Here is a 19,308-nt window from a genome sequence, read left to right as displayed (position 1 = left end):
GATTACTCACCACCAAAGACACACCCTCCTTCCCACAACTAATTAATTGTTATTAATTAACTTTTTTGGTTCTTGCTCTCTCTATATATATATAGTCCAGAAATCTTTCAGAGGCAATTAGGTATGTAACCAAGACTCTTAAGAGTAATTAGTTGTAGGGTGGCCTTCTTTTAATTAATGTTGAGGCACCCATGATCACTCTTGCTAGCATATCATGTTATATATATTCAAGCCTTTGTTTTTTGGATGTTATAGATATATAGATATGTTGATCATGATAGCATCAATATGCTCTTCATTCTCTTCCTTCTCGAGATATCATCATCATCATCACGAATGTTATTACTGGTGTTTGTCATATTAAGTTTTTGTTTTTTTTGGGTGTAATATGTTGATGATAGTTAGTATCTTTATATGACACCATCTACAGGAACTTCAACACACCGGCGCTAGCTCAGCTGGCTAACTATTCTTGTATTTATGTTCATGGTGCAGGGTTCAAATTATGCGGACAACATATTTGTGAGTGTGTGTTGTTGGATGTGTGTGATTAGTATGTATCATAAACCAAAAAAAAGAAAAACTACAGGAACTTCAATTAGGTGATTTTTAGTGTTGCTAATTTCGCTGTTGAAAATTCATGAAGATTTAGGACAGTGAAGGAAGCAAGTACATGCACCCAAAATGAGTTAAGTTTGACGATGGTTGCATTATGTGTGGATGGAATGTATGGCATCATAATGCATGCATGCATGCAACTGCATATTAATTAACAAGAGAAACACAAACACACACAAATCTGTGTGTTTATATACATATATACACACATATAGTTTCATTTCTTCTGTCTATATGTACACACACACACACACACACATATGTAGAGGGTGTTTATGTGTGAAATAATGGGTTTTAATGATATACTTTTTGCTATCTTTTCTGGTTTTACAATTTCTTTCTTCAAGTGTTATGACAGGACATGGCAGTTGATCCAATAAATGAGGTCGGCTGTTAATGATAAGTCGGTTTTCCACAGACCACAGTCGCAATTTTGCATTTAATTTGATGCTTTTTAAAATTCTCTCCGACATTGTCATCTGTTCCAATACTTTTTTGCAATAAATTGATTCTTTGTCCACAAAGAAAGATAAAAGAAATTGAGGAGAAAAGGAGTTCAAATACGAGGGGCATACTTTAAGAATAACTGAATAAGTCAAGAGACTACACAAGCTAAACGATTAGAAAAATAAATAAATAATAAAAAATGCTATATACCACATCAAGTCCAATAAAATAAAATCACACGAGCAGCCAAGCAAACAAATTATTTTTAAAAAAAAAACCAACAAAAACGGATGCACTAATGGGTCACCCGGGCACGGCCCAGTGACCCAATAATATTTTTATTAACAGACAATTGGCACTAAGAGCACTTTGGACAACTTAATTGTAAAAAGATCATGAGTCTTTTTAAAATTGTAAAAAAGTGCAATTTAAGGGTAATTTGATCATCTAACTTAAAATATTTCTTGGTTTATACCTACAATACCCTCCTTCTTCTTTTTCTCTACTAAAAGCTATCTCCTTCTTTCTCTCCTCCTCCTCCTCCTTCGTCTTCTCCTACTCCTCCTCCTCCTCCTCCTCCTCCTTCTTCTTCTTCTGGTTCTTGATATGAATTGTTCTTCGTTGCCTTCTTCTCCGTTTTTGGCCGAGCTTCTCCTCTCTCATCCCCTTCTTCTTCGTTTCTAGATCTAGACTACATCGAGTTGTTCTTGTCTCCGTTTTTTACAGATCTTGACTATGCTTTATTGCTTAATTTGGGTTATGCTTCGTTCTCTCTTCTCTCCTTCCTTGCTATGTCTGGTTTGTACCTCTCTTGCCCATTCCGGAAAAATATTTACAGTTGCAGAGATGTATCACTATAGTATCACCAATACCAAAAATCCACTAAAATGAAACAATTGAACCAGTATGCATACTTCCTCTTCCTAATTATTTCTCCTTTCTTGATTTTCTTTTCTTGGTTACCTCTCTTGCTATTTCTGGAAAACATTTACAGGTGCAGAGATGTATCACTATAGTATCACCAACACAAAAAATCCACTAAAATGATACCCTTGAACCATGAAGACATGTAATGCAATCAAATTTACATTCAAACATTTGTATTATCATTTTATGAGGAAAATATATAAATTGAACACTAAATTGGATCCTCTGTTTAAAGTATCACTATTGTATCAGTTCAACAGAATACCAAAGAAAAATGTCATATCTACACTAAAATTCACCAGTAAACAAATCAAAAATCCCTCAACCACTTACATTCCCACAAATTGATTGTTGATATCAATTTAATGAAATACACATTTAGTATCACTATAGTATCAATCATTTGCTGCAATTACAAAAGTTTCACTATAGTATCAGTTTACCAAAATTTCAAAAAAAAAGTAGCTTCTGCACCAGAAACAACATTATGCAAACCAAAATTCGAAAATGTTGAAGGAAAATACATGAAAATTAACCACATGAAAACTTCAAATGAACAAAAATACCAGTATTGTATCAAAAGCCCTAACAGATTTCAACTAACCCTAACTAGCAAATGCACCAGAAATTAACCAAAATTTTCAAAAATCAAGACATATAAACATGATTTGAAAACGAACAAAGGTTTTCGGTGCACAAATTTCAGATAATATCACCAAAGTATCCATTAATCGAAAAAAGCTTTGGGTATATAATATGCTAACCATTTTCCAGAAAATCAGTATAGTATCACTCAAGATTGAGAAAGAAGCGTCATTATGGATGTGAAATCTCTGAAAATGGAAGTTTTAAGGTCTGAAAATCAGTTTTTTTTACAGTTCGTGGAGAGAGAAAATCGTTGTGTGATGGAGAGAGAAAATCACAGTGTGAGGGGGAGGTTTCGTGGGAGAGATGATAAAATATGAGGTTATTTTGGTAAAAGTAAGTCTCCATTAGACTTTTTTAAAAGGATGTTTTAATGATTGTATTTTTTTACAAATAAATACAATCTATTGTACCGGCCCCCAATTTTCCCTTTTATTAATCCTAATAGGAGTTGATATAGAGGCCCCAACCAAAGAAAAAAGAGGCCCTCAATGGCACTGGCCCAATTCGCCAAATTATTATACTTCTAATCCACAAGTCCACACAGACTCAACCCACTTCTAAATTCTAATACATCTTTTTCTGTGCTAAACAATCAAACTCAGCCCACATCAGTTAAATGCAATAGGACATTTTTGCTAGACCAATAAAAATCTCACATCTATTACACAAAAAGTCAAGTCACATAGTTATCTTAATACAGTCACATCAATAAAACACATCTCCCAATACAACCACATCAGCAAAACACAAATTCCTGTGCATTATCAAACACAATTCCATGTCTCCATGTTGCCCCCAACAAAACTACACTAAAACACAAAATCTCAATACAATCATATTAGCAAAACACGTCTCCCAAGACAATCACATCAGCAAAACACGTTTTCCAATACAACCACATCAACAAAACATAAAATCCAATACATTTTTATTGGCCCAACAAAATTTTACCATTGTGGTTGATCTTAATGTGGGAGTTCCATTCATTTACTAAGAGATGTCCAATTTCATAACACTTGAGGACCATTTTAAAGACAAAACCCATATGTGCATTTGACCCAATGTAAGACAATACCTCTCAAGTGTTTGTTAAACCAACCTTTATTCTCTCTACCCAATACCCATTCTTCAAATTATTACAATTCTTCCATTGATCAGTGATTTCTTTTCCTCAATCACCAGATATTGTTATATATTGTCAATAGTTTAGGTCGATCTTGTGAGTTCTTACAACTACATGTCATGTCGTTTTCGTTGGGATCATAATGCTTCATACAGTATTATGTACCGTGTGAGATCGATTGGTTTCAATCATCCGACTAATATATATGGTTGTAACATATGACAATAATTAATACATTGTCTTCAACCATGCATGAGGGAAGGTCATGCACAATAAGGGTCAAAATCAATTCAAAAAATCCATGATCTTTCATGTCTAAGACCATGTTCCAATGTATTCCCCCACCAGTTCCCAGTTCCCCTCTACTATTACTACTCTACTCATCGAAGTTTGGTCTAAAGCTTTAATCAATCATTTTCTTCGTAGATGAAAGACTCGACAAACACAAAACCAATTAGAGAATAAAATTAGGTTTCCATGGTCCGAGCAGTCGCAATTAAGATGTTCAACTAGATTGAATACAGACCAATAACAAATTCAAAAGAAGAAGAGATAATTAGCAACACAATTGCTGTGTTGATTTTTACATTTAAATTTTCTCCTGCAAGGGAAATTAGACAAGTAATTTAAGGCAACTCCGCTGGTCATGTCTTCTTCAAGAGGTAACCCAGGATGATGCCAATCAACCCTACAATAACAACATACATAATTGGGATACCGCCACGGCTTTTGCTTGCTTCATGCCTCAGGAGCTCCTGCACATAAAATAAACTACAAGTGATGCAGTCTGCTTAGATTGAACTCACAACTCACAAGAACTAGGATTAGGAATTTAGGATGAGAGATTTTAAAAATTACTGCTTTTAAACAGCGAAGCCAAGCAACAATCTCTGCCAGAAACCATATATTTCATTCTAACTTGATCACCCCCCCTCTAAGCTTATTTCAAAGTGCAAGTATCAAGCTTGTTGCTTTCAATTATAAGAGAGAAACAAAGGGACCATTTAGACCAAAAATATTTAATAGACATCGATTATAGGCCCAGGTGACGAACTGTCAAGGCTATGGCAACTGCATGATCACGCATTCATTTACAAAGGATAAGTTTCTGGCTTTCTTCCATTCCTAGCATTACTTGCAGCAAGGACAGTAGAGTACACTGTTTCAAAAGCTTTTCAGTGATAAGGAACTAGAAATATAGCATAGCTTTCCTTAGGAGAACCATCGGGAGAAAAAAAATTCAGCAAAGGCAGCTCACTGATTTGGAGGCTTCTTGGAAATATCTTGTAAGAATTGGTTGATGTATTTTTGTAAGATGAAGGAGCAAACCGTTTACCATCTCTCTCTCGAACTATGAATATTTCCTCTTTACTGTATTCTTTAGCTCCTCTAGTTCCTTCATGTGCATTTTCAATGAAATACAATTTCCAATTAAGAAAGAAAGTGGGAAGATCTATAATATTCAAAATAACTTACCAACTCTTGTTGAAGTTTACTGTTTTGCTGGATCGCAGAATTTTTCTCCTCGGTCAGTTTTGAAATAAGAACCTTTGCCTGGAATTACAAGTGTTCAATAAATCATCCCAGTCTCACTATCAATATCAGTGCAACAATTCATCAAATTGTATCAAAAATTAGCCAGCCAATATTTGTAGAACATAAGCATTATATAAATTGTATTCCATACGAAATGATGATTGCCAAAAGAATTGACAAGAAACAAAGACATCAAATATCATAAACAAGTTCCCTGATGGAGGCAGGTAGGGAAAGAATAAGATGTACGCAACCTTACCCTCACATAGCAGAGAGGCTCTATGCAGGAACTGAGCCCACATGACCTCCAAGTAGAGCAGTGAATAACTATACAGCTAGGTCTAGGGTTCTCCCTTAAGTATCACTCTCTCTCTCTCTCTCTCTGTGTGTGTAGATACATAGACTGTAATTTGCAAGACGGTAAACAGCATGTTTGGAGAACTGCATATACATGTTGAAAACACAAGCTCGGCCTTTCCACAGAGGTGTACTTACCACAATAATTCTGCTGAAGTATAAATCAACTCAAGATTGAAACAGCATATGAATATTTCACTTAGATTGACTGAAAAAAATATATATGAGACAGCCTGCTGAAGAAAAAGAAGTACACGGCAAGTTACTCCACCAACAACTCCATCCAGAGAAAGAATGCTGACATTCTTAACCCTCTTCTAAATGCTTAGAAGCTTCTTGATTTCTCAAGCTATCAGTTCAGAAAAATCAACAATTTCTCCACACTATATGAACAACCATGACACTTAATTCCCACAGAGAATATTGAAAAAAAAGACCCTTAACATTGCCGTTTGAATGATAAATGTACGAGTATATTAGATAAGGGAAGATGCAGTTCAAAATTTCATAGATAGCTCACTTCTTTGCATCATCTTCCAAGTTCCAAGAGTATCTTTGTCATCTCAAAACAACATGTGCATAATGAGCATCATAGGAAAAAGAAACCAATGCTGGAACAAAAATATTCAATTGCCTAATTGGAAATGAGACGGTCTCTCGGAAATGTTGGCTGAGCGTAGACTAGACATGCAGTCACAGGCTCGCTAAAGCTAAAAACAGAACTTAGCTTCCCTCAGGAAACTTTCGCATAAGGGAAAAGCTCGAAATCCTCAACTTCCCACCCCCCTTCCCGGCATCTTTCCTTCGCTTGTGCGATAAGGGGAGTTCTATAGCTGACAGATAAATACTTTGACAAAGAAAATAGTAAGCTAAACAGAACAATGTCCATTTAAGCAGATATAGTGGCTTGTAAACAACTGATAAACTAATTAATGACTTTCACTTTGCATGATTCCCTGAATTGCGATCATCGAACTTCTCAAACAAAAAGGTTAAGTCTTACAAAATCACACATACTTGGTTCTGCTTCCTACTTCAGGATTCGCATCATCCCATATTATCCCCAGAATGCAATAAAGGGCTAGGCTAGTTGCAGACTTGCCGATTGTGGCCAAGTTGTAGTTATATAACTTATATTATTATTATTTGAGCAGAATTATTGCCAAACAGTTGCAAATGAATGAAGACTCCAATTTGTTTTCAAGATTCTTCTGGCTGTGAACAACTATTGCCCAAATGTTTCAATCTCTAAATATCAACTGCACCAGATTGGTAGAAGTGATTCACATGGTACACAACAAAGAAAACAAATGGCCCAGGAAACACAGTATTATAGCAAATAAATGAAACAGGATGACCTAAGGAAGGAAAAGCAAAAGAGAAGGAAACGCAAAAGACCGGGAGGACAATTATTGGATCATGTAAACAGAAGACGTGCAAGAATAGGCCTAAAAATAGATATTCATTAAAATAAATCATTATCAAAGCCACATAGCATCTCTCTATAATATTGAAACCACTAATAAATCCATGCAAAGACATTATAAGTACTATGTAATGGAGATATTGCCCAATTAGAGGACTCATATTGCACCAAAATGACCACAGAACGGTATATGATAGCAGATAAAGAGACTGCTACAAAACCCTTCTTTTTTTCTTTCATAAATTATGGCATGTGCTATATTTTTTATTTTTCAGGCAATCCATTTAGAGGTAGGGTGATTACAACCCATGAGGTCTTGTTTGCTGCAAGTTATCTATTTACTTGACTTAGAATTTGAAATATACGCAGTTCTTTCTCTTCTTTTATAAGGATGATAGAATAGCATGTTCATCACATGATGCCTGGCATCCGCTGCCAAGTTGCAGTTAGAATCTAAGATGTGTGAAGACTAAAATTATGGCTAGTGTTGCAGGGAATAAGATAATAGTGGGGAACGTTTATAATACCATGTGAACTATCTCATATTTTCAAGCTGTAACTTCAAATTTCACGTTACAACACATCAGTATCTTTAGCACACTACCTTCGTCTGTCAATGGGTAAGCAAGTTCAGTATGGTGTAGGAAGAAGAACACAAATAGCTTTAAGCCTTTAACAACAGTAAAAACTAAAAACAAACACTTCCAACAAATCTAAAAAGCACCTAACTACCAATATTGAATATAAAAAATGAGATAGAATAACCCATTCAAAACAGAAAAGATGAATGTGATCATTAAACAACTAAGATGTACCTCTGATGAATTATCTTGTGGCTCGAGTCTCTCAGCATGAGAATGTGAAACCTAAGGCAAAAATACATACACAATCACCACATAATTTAGTGAAGGGGGGACGCATATGGAAATTTCTACCATACCCCACTTAATATTAAGAAGCCAGTGCAATAATACTCACAGCTGTATATTCGGAAGCATTCAAATTCCCATTGTCCGACACTGAAGCCCAAGGAGAAGAGTCTTCTTCAGATCCTTCTCGTACAGGTGATGGTGGTCGAGGTGGAGCAACATAAAGAACCCTCAACTTGGACTCTTCAACCTGATTCCCTGTCTCCTTATTGAACTGAAATCAAAGTGCAAAGCAATTCTTATCTTGGAAGTCAGACATCAAAAAGTTACAAACCCCCACAACATAATCAATATCCAATCACCATTTCTGGAGTGATATCCTTCAAAGTGGTTCCAGGACTTGCGACTGCACTCTGAAGCAGGAATTTGTCCTTGCATTGCATATCAGATGGCGCCTCCTTTTGTGCTTGCATTGTAACTGATTAACAGATGAACAGACAATTTGCCACTAAATGATGAGATAAGTAATCCGTTAAGAAGATAATTAATCACAGAAATAATAATTACGACAGCGCAATGAAGAAACAAAACATAATTAAGAAAACAACTAGTGATAAAGTGTAACAAAAAAGCACTAGATTTATACCTACAACATCACTTGTAGACCTGGGCAATACAATTCCAGTGTTCGGTCTAACACAATACTTCTTTGGATTGGTCGTTTTGACCTGAAAACCCAACAATTCCAAAAATATGCCACCCAAAATTAGAAGTCTCTGTGACACAATAAGCCCTAAAAAGTCAGAAATTTGAAATTCAAAACTATTCAATTATGATCTTAAATACCTTGAAAGCCACATAATTGTCGGTCTTATTCAACAGCTGTAGAGAACAAGAAATTTGCTTCCTCAATTCAACTTCTCGAAATAGAAAGGCAAAAAAATACATCAAACTTAAGAACACCTTGAGATTCTAAACGAATGCACGGATCTGAAACAAAAGCAAAAACAATTTCGCAAAGAAAATTAGAGAAACAAAAAAATGTCGCAGATGCTAACATGGGAATTGGAGCTCTTTAGGCTCGATATTCAGAAGCTCTCCAGTACTCATCACGATTCGAACCGCGAGAGAACTGCCACCGACGTCAACGATTACGAATTCAAACGAGGGTCGCGATTCTCCGGCACCGGAGTGAGCGTTCAGTCCAGTTCAACAGCAACGGAGAGATCGAAGATTCTGGAAAGAGTAATTCCAGAATTTAGATCCAAAGAGACAAAACGAGGGACCCTACCGTTCGTCTTTTGCTGATATCGGGTGTTGGGAAAACAACTTCCGAAAGTGAGAAAATGAAGTTCTTTTTCATTTCTGAAATCTTAAATCTGAGTTGGATAAATAAAATTTTCAGTTGACGATTTTTTATTTTTATTTCCAACAAGAAAGATCTACATACGCGTACATATACATACGGCACCCCACATGTGCAAATGACATGGCAATTTCAAATATAACTAAGAGTAGAAAAAAAAATGGGTGTGTAATTTTCTCTCATATTGTTTTATTTTTGTTATTTAACCAAAATTTTAAAATGTTTTATCTCTCAAAATATATTTTTGATTTCCATAAAAATTAAATATTCGAAATCGACATATAAAACTCTTTTCAACAAGATTCATTATCGATATGTTTCATCTGGTCGTTCCTAATTATAGTGTTTTCATGAACCGTGTAATAAGATCTGGAACAATTATTACATTGTTCAGCTTTAAACATTTTATTATATTGTTTCAGTTTCATATTACATTGTTTTTCTCACTCTTATATTATATTGTTTCAACCTCTTATTACATTATTTCAACTTCTTATTACCTTGTTTAAATATTTATTAAAATTTTCCAGTCCTTTATTACATTGTTTTCTCAATGAATCAGGCTTCTATTACATTGTTTTTATAGGAGGGTCCAAATTGTCTGTTGAAAGCTAAACTCGTCGGAAACGAGCTCGGGTAGTGAGACAAATCGGAATCTTCACTCATGGTAATAAAAATTCAGTGAAGAATAATGCAAGTTTAGATCAACAGTAGTGCTCTTCTCCTAGTCGGTCTCTTTCGCCTATAATATACTCTCATGGTTGTCGAAAAACAAAAAATTAGTAAGATCAAAGTCGGTTAAAAAATACCCATTCGGGTCAAGAACTTCCCGCTGTTGTTATCGTCGAAAAATGGTTGGGAAATGTTGTCCTCAAGGGACCATTGAACATTTTGGTAATTTCACGTTGAGTTCAATTTTTAGTTCGAACAAAACATATGTCGTTAGATTCATCAGGCTAAATACTGTCCAAGAAGGGAGCATTAGGGAAGGGAATATGTTGGTGACTTCAGGTTGAATTTGATTTTTGTTTTGAACGAAAATGTACCGTTAGATTCGTCAAGGTAAATATTATATATACATTTATTATTGTGACCAATAAGGGAACATAAGGGAAGAGAACACTTTGGTGACCAAAACGGGCACATTTTCACGTTAGAATTTAATTTTTGTTTTGAATAAAAAATAGATCGGTAGATTTGTCATGGTAAATAATACACATTTATGATTTTTTTGAAATTTTAATTTTTTTTTTTTTCATTTTAGTGACCATAACGAGCACACACATTTTGATGACTAATATTAGTTGCAATCAGCATGGGTTTGTGTACATAGAGGGTTCGCGTTTCTCCTTCCTCTTCTGCTTGTCGCAGTGCTTGCACTGCACATTCAGGCCACAAGTCGGTCGCCATTTGACACACACCCAGGAAGCATGTGGACATTCGAGGTGTCCGTCATCACCTACTGCTGTGCAACCAACTTGCAACCTCAACGCCACCGCAAGTGGACGAGCCTGCGTGACTATGCTGCTGTCGCCTTCGGTTCTCTTGCTGCTATCTGTTTGCTGTCACCGCTTCGATCTCCCGGAATTGCTTGGTCGCCTAGTTTTTGTCCTTTGGGGCTTAATTGTTTCCATATCCATCGGATTCAAGTATAGGGCACTACTAATTCTAAAAGCATGGCAGATTTGGAATCGAACACTCTCGAGTCTCAACATGAGGAGGGCAGCCAACAATAACATGCATGAGGTTCGTCCGATGAAGTGTAATAATAAGAAAATAGAGATTTATATATACTTGAACATCAATAGCTCTAGAGCTATATTATATTGATGAATTAAAAAACCAAGTGTTTAGAATTTTATTGTACTCTTGTTCTCTGTGTTGTGCTTTTGTGTACTGTGAATGAATTATCTGACGTCTTTCCTATTCCTATTCCTTTTTAGAAAACAAACATATCATATCATATAACATATCTATTTACATCACATAATAATAAATTAAAACTTGACTACTCCAAGTTTCTCTATCCTTATATCCCACAAATGGTTTAGTACCAAATCCTTTCATTCCGAGCTGAGTCAAGAAAAAAAGAAGTCGTCCTAGGCAGAGATGTAGCAGGACCAAGAGGAGGAAGTGTGAACAGATGGATTGATCATCAATCGATTTCCAAATCCAAGTGTCTTAAGTTGGACCTTTCTCTAGAAGTCTCTCTACCAAGAAGGAGGAAAATTTTCATTTTAAAAAAGCATAAACAAAAATTCAATTATATATGAATCAATTTATTTCGATTTAAGCACTAAAATCTTCTAGCAAAATAGTTATTCAATGACTTTTTAAATTTTCTTTCAATTTATATATGTACAATTTCTGTTGATGATCAATTGTTATGCAATGAAAAAGAAGAAATTAAAGCTGGTTGATGGCACATGCAAAATTGCAAATGGCTCGACAAGCTAACGGGCCCACTAACATGATCGCTCTCTCAGGTACGTGACAAATATTGTCGTCAGCTTCTTCTTTTGCGGGAAAAAAATTTCGCATTAGGACAAAAAGAGTGGCAAATAATGAGATTTTTTGCTTTTTTCCTATTGCGAAACATTTCTTTTCCTTCATTATATAGGCATATTCTCCTATTGTTCTGGGAGAGAATCTTGAGACTAGGGATGGTAACGGAGCGGGGCGGGGGCGGATCATGGTCGCCCCGCCCCCGCCACCAGTTGAGACGACAAGAGAGAGCAAAATTTTGAGACGACAAGGGATTGTTTCATATTACATTGTTTTGCTCACTCTTATTATATTGTTTCAACCTCTTATTGCATTATTTCAACTTCTTATTACCTTGTTTAAATATTTATTAAAATTTTTCAGTCATTTATTACATTGTTTTCTCAATGAATCAGACTTCTATTACATTGTTTTTATAGGAGGGTCCAAATTGTCTGTTGGAAGCTAAACTCGTCGAAAATGAGCTCGGGTAGTGAGACAAGTTGGAATCTGCACTGATGGTAATAAAAATTTAGTGAAGAATAATGGAAGTTTAGATCAACAGTAGTGCTCTTCTCCTAGTCGGTCTCTTTCACCTAGAATATACTCTCATGGTTGTCGAAAAACCAAAAATCAATACGATCCAAGTCGATTAAAAAAATACTCGTTCGGGTCAAGAACTAAGTCAGGAACTTCCTGCGATTGTTATCGTAGAAAAATGCTTGGGAAATGTTGTCCTCAAGGGATTCATTTTAGTGTCCAAGAAGAGAGCATTAGGGAAGTGAACATTTTGGTGACTTCAGGTTGAATTTAATTTTTGTTTTGAACGAAAATATAAGTTAGATTTGGAATCGAACACTCTCAAGTCTCAACATGAGGAGGGCAGCCAATAATAACATGCATGAGGTTCGTCCCATGAAGTGTAATAATAAGAAAATAGAGATTTATATATACTTGAACATCAATAGCTCTAGTGCTATATATATTGTACTCTTGTTCTCTGTGTTGTGCTTTTGTGTACTGTGAATGAATTATCTGATGTCTTTCCTTTTCCTATTCCCATTCCTTTTTAGAAAACAAATTAACATATCATATAACATATCTATTTACATCACATAATAATAAATTAAAACTTGAACTGCTCCAAGTTTCTCTATCCTTATATGCCACAAATGGTTTAGTACCAAATCCTTTCATTCTGAGCTGAGTCAAGAAAAAAACAAGTCGTCCTAGGCACTAGGTAGAGATGTAGCAGGGCCAGGAGGAGGAAGTGCGAACAGATGGATTGATCATCAATCACTTTTCAAATCCAAGCGTAAGTCTTAAGCTGGGCCTTTCTTCACAAGTCTCTTTGGCAAGAAGAAGGAAAATTTTAGCAAACGATTTATCATTTTAAAAAAGAATAAAAAAAAATTCAATTATATTTGAATCAATTTATTTCGATTTAAGTACTAAAATCTTCAAGCAAATTAGTTATTGAATGAGTTTTTATAATTTTCTTTCAATTTATATATATGTACAATTTCTGTTGATAAAATGTTATGCAATGAAAAGGAATAAATTATAGCTGGTAGATGGCACATGCAAATTATACGTACGGCTCCACAAGTATGCATTTTGTACTATTTCTATTTTGCATAAATAATGTGGACTGAGTTACTTATCAATTCGGAAAACAAAAACCAAAAAAGAGGAATAAAATTTTACCTTAGAAGTATCAATTATCAACATTAATTACAGCATGAATTTTGATTATTTCGGTTTATTCAATTGAAGCTTGGGTTCAAAAAAAAAGTATTATCGGGGTTGATGTGCTAAAAACGCAGCTATTGATGTTTGAGAATTTTCTTTTATCTCACAAACCCTCAAATTAGGGGGTCACAAAATGTTAACTTAGAGAGTTAAGTGAAAAGAGATTTTCCTCTCCTTCATCCCACACAACTCTCTCTTCTATAATCCAAGTAAGGTGAAGTTACTCCCATCTTTAACCCTCCTCAATTTACTCTCTAAAATATCGATCCAAACAAATCCTAAGTGTGCGTGAATAAATAAAACATTTTTACGAATTGAGTATTTTTATGATAATTTAATAAATTGGCATATAAATACTTTGGCTTATTTTGTAAAATGAAAAAGGCTTACCTTTCTTTTCTAAAATAAATAAAGATAGCAACAAATCATGAGTCGGCATTTTGGACTACACTCCCATATTCACACACTTCAAGAGCTCGGAAGCAACATAGCGTAAGAGGACAGGTTTTCAACTATCTTCTGATATTTTTTTTCCTTATTATATATATATATATATTTTTATCTAGTTTTCCTTATTATATATACACACATGATGATACCCCTTATGGGAGAGCATTTTTTGGATGCCGAGAGAGAGAATATTCTTGAGTGGCCCAGAAAATACATTATTTCCAATTAAGAACAAGAGATTGATTACTCGAAAGGGGCCAATGAGAAGGAGGAACACCAACAATCTCCATCCACGAAAGCCAGAAACCAGGTAATTTGGTCCTTTTTTTCCTTCCAATTTTAATCAAGCCATTTTTCACTTCACAATTTTTTTTAAAAAAATTCCTGAAAAAATCATAAATGATTTTTGTTTTGAACAAAAAAAATATATAGTTAGATTGCTCAAGCTAAATATACACATTTGTGATTTGTTTTAGAATTTTAGTGACCAAGAACAAGTTTGGTAACTTCATGTTGAGTTTTATATATTTTAATTTCGAACAAAATATATACCGATACATTCGTCATGCTAAATACTATTTTATTTGTGATTTTTTTGGAAACTTTAATTTTTTTCTTCATTTTAGTGATACACACTATGGGATTTTCATTTTAGGTACTAATATTAACTGATATAACTGTTATCATCATGTGTTTGTGTACATAGAGGGTTCGCCTTTCTCCTTCCTCTGCTTTTCGCAATGCTTGCACTGCACATGCAGGCCACAAGTCGGTCGCCATTACACACAAACCCAGGAAGCATGTGGACATTCCTCGTGTCCGTGATCATCTACTGCTGTGCATCTTCATTTGAAACCTACTTGCAATCTCAACGCAGCCGCAATTGGATGAGTCTGCAGCCGTACTGTTTTCTTGAGAAGCTCTCTGTGAATGTTGCTGTCGCCTTCGGTTCTCTTGCTGCTACCTGTTTGCTGTCACCGCTTCTCCCGAACTTGCTTGGTCGCCTTGTTTTTGTCCTTTGAGGCTTAATTGTTTCCATATCCATCGGATTCCAGCATAGGAGACTACTCATTCCAAAAGCAGTGCAGTGCAGATATGGAATCGAACACTCTCAAGTCTCAACAGGAGGAGGGCAGCCAACGCAGCTACTCCCCCTGTTTAGGATATATACGTACTGCTCCACAAGTATACATTTTGTACAATTTCTATTTTGCGTAAATAATGTGGACATGGTAAGTTTCAATATTTGCTCTCTCTCGAACTATGAATATTTCCTCTTGACTGTATTCCTTTATTAGTTCCTTCACATGCATTTTTGAGGAAATATACTTTTCCCATTAAAAAGAAGAAAGAAAGTGGGAAGATGCATGAGAGACAAGATAACTTACCAACTCTTGCTGAAGTTTGCTGCTTTGCTGGATCGCAGAATTTTTCTCCTTGGCCAGTTTTGAAATCATCCCAGTCTCACGATCAATATCAGTGCAACAATTCATCAAATTGTATCCGAAATTATCCAGCCAATATTTGTATACACAAACATTATATAAATTGTACTCCAGTCTCCATATTAAATGAAACAACAGGACGACCTAAGGGAGGAAAAACAAAAGAAAAGAAATCGCCAACGATCAGCTTAAAGAGAGAGGAGACAGGGAGGACAATTATCGGATCAGGTAATCAGAACTCAGAAGACATGTAAGAATAGGCCTAAAAATAGACATTCATCAAAATAAATCATTATCAAAGCCACAAAGGATGTCTCTATAATATTGATAACATGAAAAAAAAAACCCATGTAAAGACAATATAATTACTATGTAATGAAGATATTGCCCAATTAGAGAACTCATATTGCACCAAAATGACCACAGAACAGTATATGATAGCAGATAAAGAGACCCCCAACAAAAACTCTTCTTTTTTTCTTTGATAAGTTATGGCATGTGCTATATTTTGTATATTTTAGTTTTAGGCAATCCATTTAGAGGTAGGGGGATTTCAACCCATGAGGTCTTGTTTGCGGCAAGTTATATATTTATTTGACTTAGAATTGAAATATATGCAGTTCTGCTGACTTTTTCTTCACAGCATGATGCCTGGCATCCGCTGCCAAGATGCAGTTAGAATCTACGATGTGTGAAGACTAAAATTAGGGCTAGCGTTGCGGGGAATAAGATAATAGTGGGGAGCTAACTTCTATTATACATAATTGAAACTTTAATCTCAAATTTCACATTACAACACATCAGTCACTTTAGCACACACTACGTTTGTCTATCAATAGGTAAGAAAGTTTAGTATGGTGTAGGGAGAGCCGGAGAGGAACACAAATAGCTTTAACAACAGTCAAAAGAAACATTTCCAACAAATCTAAAAAACATCTAAATACCAATACTGGATATAAAAAATGAGATAGAATAACCCATTCAAAACCAGAAAAGATGAATGTGATCGAAGAACAACTAAGAAGTACCTCCGACGAGTTATCTTGCGGCTTGAGTCTCTTATCATGAGATCGTGAAACTGTTGTGAAATTATTCGCAAGCGGACAAATCGCACAAGTAATAAAGAATGAGTAGAGTATCGTTCACACGAGGATATTTTGGCAATTTCAATTTAAAGTCGATTCAAATAATTATTACACTAATTGGCAATGCGAATTGTTGATTATAGTTTATGCAATGCTAACAAGTAATTAAAAGATGACTAAGTAAGTAACAATTTTAACAATCAACCAACCACAAATAACAATTTAGTTTCCAAGAAAGTTAAGCACTAGGGTTCCTAATTTTACCACCTCTCATCCAATTGAACTCCATTGATTCATTAACTCTCAATTCTCAAATTAGTTGTTGACAATCAATTTCCCACTCTATTCAAAGTTCTATTCCTAGATACATCGAATGTGTTTTCAATATAAATCCGGGTTATTCCTAACACTCGGATTAGTACATTGTAAACCCATTAAGATCAATGGAAATCACTTAACAATTGCATAAGTCATAAACCTATATTTCTATGGTTCATTCAACTTATGTTTTCTATGGATTCTTGCAACCTTAGGCCTATCCTTCCGGTCTCAACCCAAGCTAAAAATCATTCAAATGGTGATCAAGCATTTGAAAGCAATAAGTATATCCATAGAAAATCAACAATAATAAGAGAGATTAAAGACTAACAATCAAGTTCATTCAACATTCAAAGAGGGGTTCCATTAGGACCCCTAGTTAGAGGATTAGTTCCTCATAATCACGAAATACAACTTGAAATCCATATTAGCAGTCATTTAATACAAGAAATGAGAAGAAATTAGATGAAACCCCTGAAATTCCAGCTTGAGCTCCCAAGGGCTGCCGTCCAAGCTTGAGAGAATTTCTCCAAAGTTCCAACCCCCTCAAAACCTAGCAACTTATCCCTTTTATACTCCCCACAACCCAGAGTCGTTTATCTCACACTTCTATATCGTTTTGAGCTGGCCTTCCTTGACTTTAGGTTAATTTCGGACAATTAAATGCCTCAAAAATCGCGAGATTGCTCTGGCCGATCGATCGGATTTTCTCACTGTCTCATTTCTGATTCGGTGGATTCCGATCGATCGGGCATAAATCCGATCGATCGGATTTCTTCAATGTCTCCACTTCTTGGTCCTTTCTCCCCAATTTGCTCATTTTCTTCCAAGATTGCCCTTACACCTGAATTACAAAATTAAACACTTTTTAGGTAGAATTAATCCAAAACAACTCTAAAACAATGCAAGATTTCATGTAAATTGATGCACAATTATATGCATATAATTGGCATATCAGAAACCTAGGGAAAAATATATACACAATCACAACATAGTTTAGCGAAGGGGGGATGCATATGGAAATTTCTACCATACCCCAATTAAAATTAAGATGCCAGTGCAATAATACTCACAGCTGTATATTCAGAAGCATTCAAATTTCCATTGTCTGACACTGAAGCCCAAGGAGAAGAGTCTTCCTCAGATCCTTCTAGTACGGGTGATAGCGGTCGAGGTGGAGCAACATAAAGAACCCTCAACTTGGACTCTTCAACCTGATTCCCTGTCTCCTTATTGAACTGAAATCAAAGTGCAAAGCAATTTTTATCTTGCTAGTCAGACATCAAAAAGTTACAAACTCCCACAACCTAATCATTATATAATCACCATTTCTGGAGTGATATCCTTCACGGTGGCTCCAGGACTTGCCACCTCGCTCTGAAGCAGGAATTTGTCCTTGCATTGCATATCAGAAGGCGCCTCCTTTTGGGCTTGCATTGTAGCTGATTAACAGAAGAACAGACAATTTGCCACTAAATGATGAGATAAGTAACCCATTAAGCACATAATAAGTGACAAAAATAATAATTACGACAGCACAATAAAGAAAACAAAACAGAACTAAGAAAACAACTAGTGATAAAATGTTACAAAAAAAGCACTAGATTTATACCCAAACATCACTTGTAGACCTCGACAATACAATTCCAGTGTTCGGTCTAACACAATTATGATCTTAAATACCTTTAAAGCCACATAATTGTCGGTCTTATTCAACAGCTGTAGAGAACAAGAGATCCGCTTCCTCAATTCAACTTCTCGAAATAGAATGGCAAAAAAATACATCAAAATTCAGAACACCTTGAGATTCTAAACGAATGCAGGGATCTGAAACAAAAGAAAAAACAATTTCGCAAAGAAAATTAGAGAAACAAAAAAAATGTCGCAGATGCTGACATGGGAATTGGAGCTCTTTAGGCTCGATATTCAGAAGCTCGCCAGTACTCATCACGATTCGAACCGCGAGAGAACTGCCACCGACGTCAACGATTACGAATTCAAACGAGGGTCGCGATTCTCCGGCACCGTAGTGAGCGTTCAGTCCGGTTCAACAGCAACGGAGAGATCGAAGATTCTGAAAAGAGTAATTCCAGAATTTAGATCCAAAGAGACAAAACGAGGGACCCTACCGTTCGTCTTTTGTTGATATCGGCTTTTGGGAAAACAACTTCCGACGGTGAAGGAGGAAAATTTTCATTTTAAAAAAGCATAAAAAAATTCAATTATATATGAATCAATTTATTTCGATTTAAGTACTAAACCTTCTAGCAAAATAGTAATTGAATGACTTCTTAAATTTTCGATTTAAGTACAATTTCTGTTGATGATCAATTGTTATGCAATGAAAAAGGAAGAAATTAAAGCTGGTGGATGGCACATGCAAAATGCAAATGGCTTGACAAGGTAATTATAGAACCACACACTAGCAGAACATGATCGTTCTCTCAGGTACATGAC

The 19,308-nt window shown here is 35.4% G+C and overlaps 2 protein-coding genes across 3 annotated transcripts; both read right to left on the bottom strand.

Moving 5' to 3' along the window:
* Window positions 1–4,198: 4,198 nt before the first annotated feature.
* LOC120004594 (vesicle-associated protein 1-2-like) lies at window positions 4,199–9,331 on the bottom strand. 2 transcript variants are annotated; one of them, XM_038853959.1, is made up of 8 exons: window positions 9,010–9,326; window positions 8,798–8,868; window positions 8,598–8,679; window positions 8,314–8,429; window positions 8,061–8,225; window positions 7,898–7,948; window positions 5,240–5,317; window positions 4,199–4,518 (listed from the first exon to the last, which is right to left on the bottom strand). In XM_038853959.1, exons 1-8 carry the CDS (start codon window positions 9,059–9,061, stop codon window positions 4,408–4,410), a joined length of 726 nt encoding a protein of 241 aa, XP_038709887.1. In that variant the 5' UTR covers window positions 9,062–9,326; the 3' UTR covers window positions 4,199–4,407. The 2 variants fall into 2 exon arrangements, with proteins under 2 accessions (XP_038709887.1, XP_038709888.1); XM_038853960.1 differs by lacking the exon at window positions 4,199–4,518 and adding an exon at window positions 4,525–5,159 and having other exon boundaries at window positions 9,010–9,331.
* Window positions 9,332–15,208: 5,877 nt separating this feature from the next.
* On the bottom strand, window positions 15,209–19,017 carry LOC120003655 (vesicle-associated protein 1-2-like). Its single transcript, XM_038852670.1, has 5 exons — window positions 18,748–19,017; window positions 18,178–18,605; window positions 17,925–18,089; window positions 15,392–15,592; window positions 15,209–15,304 (listed from the first exon to the last, which is right to left on the bottom strand). The coding sequence occupies exons 2-5, from the start codon at window positions 18,286–18,288 to the stop codon at window positions 15,209–15,211; spliced, it is 573 nt and encodes a 190-aa protein (XP_038708598.1). The 5' UTR covers window positions 18,289–18,605; window positions 18,748–19,017.
* Between the last annotated feature and the right edge of the window lie 291 nt (window positions 19,018–19,308).

This window comes from Tripterygium wilfordii, chromosome 8, assembly GCF_013401445.1.
Source record: "Tripterygium wilfordii isolate XIE 37 chromosome 8, ASM1340144v1, whole genome shotgun sequence".
In the NCBI taxonomy this organism is placed as follows: Eukaryota; Viridiplantae; Streptophyta; class Magnoliopsida; order Celastrales; family Celastraceae; genus Tripterygium; species Tripterygium wilfordii.
Note: the sequence above shows the minus strand (reverse complement) of the source record. Positions and strands in the feature narration are given on the sequence as shown.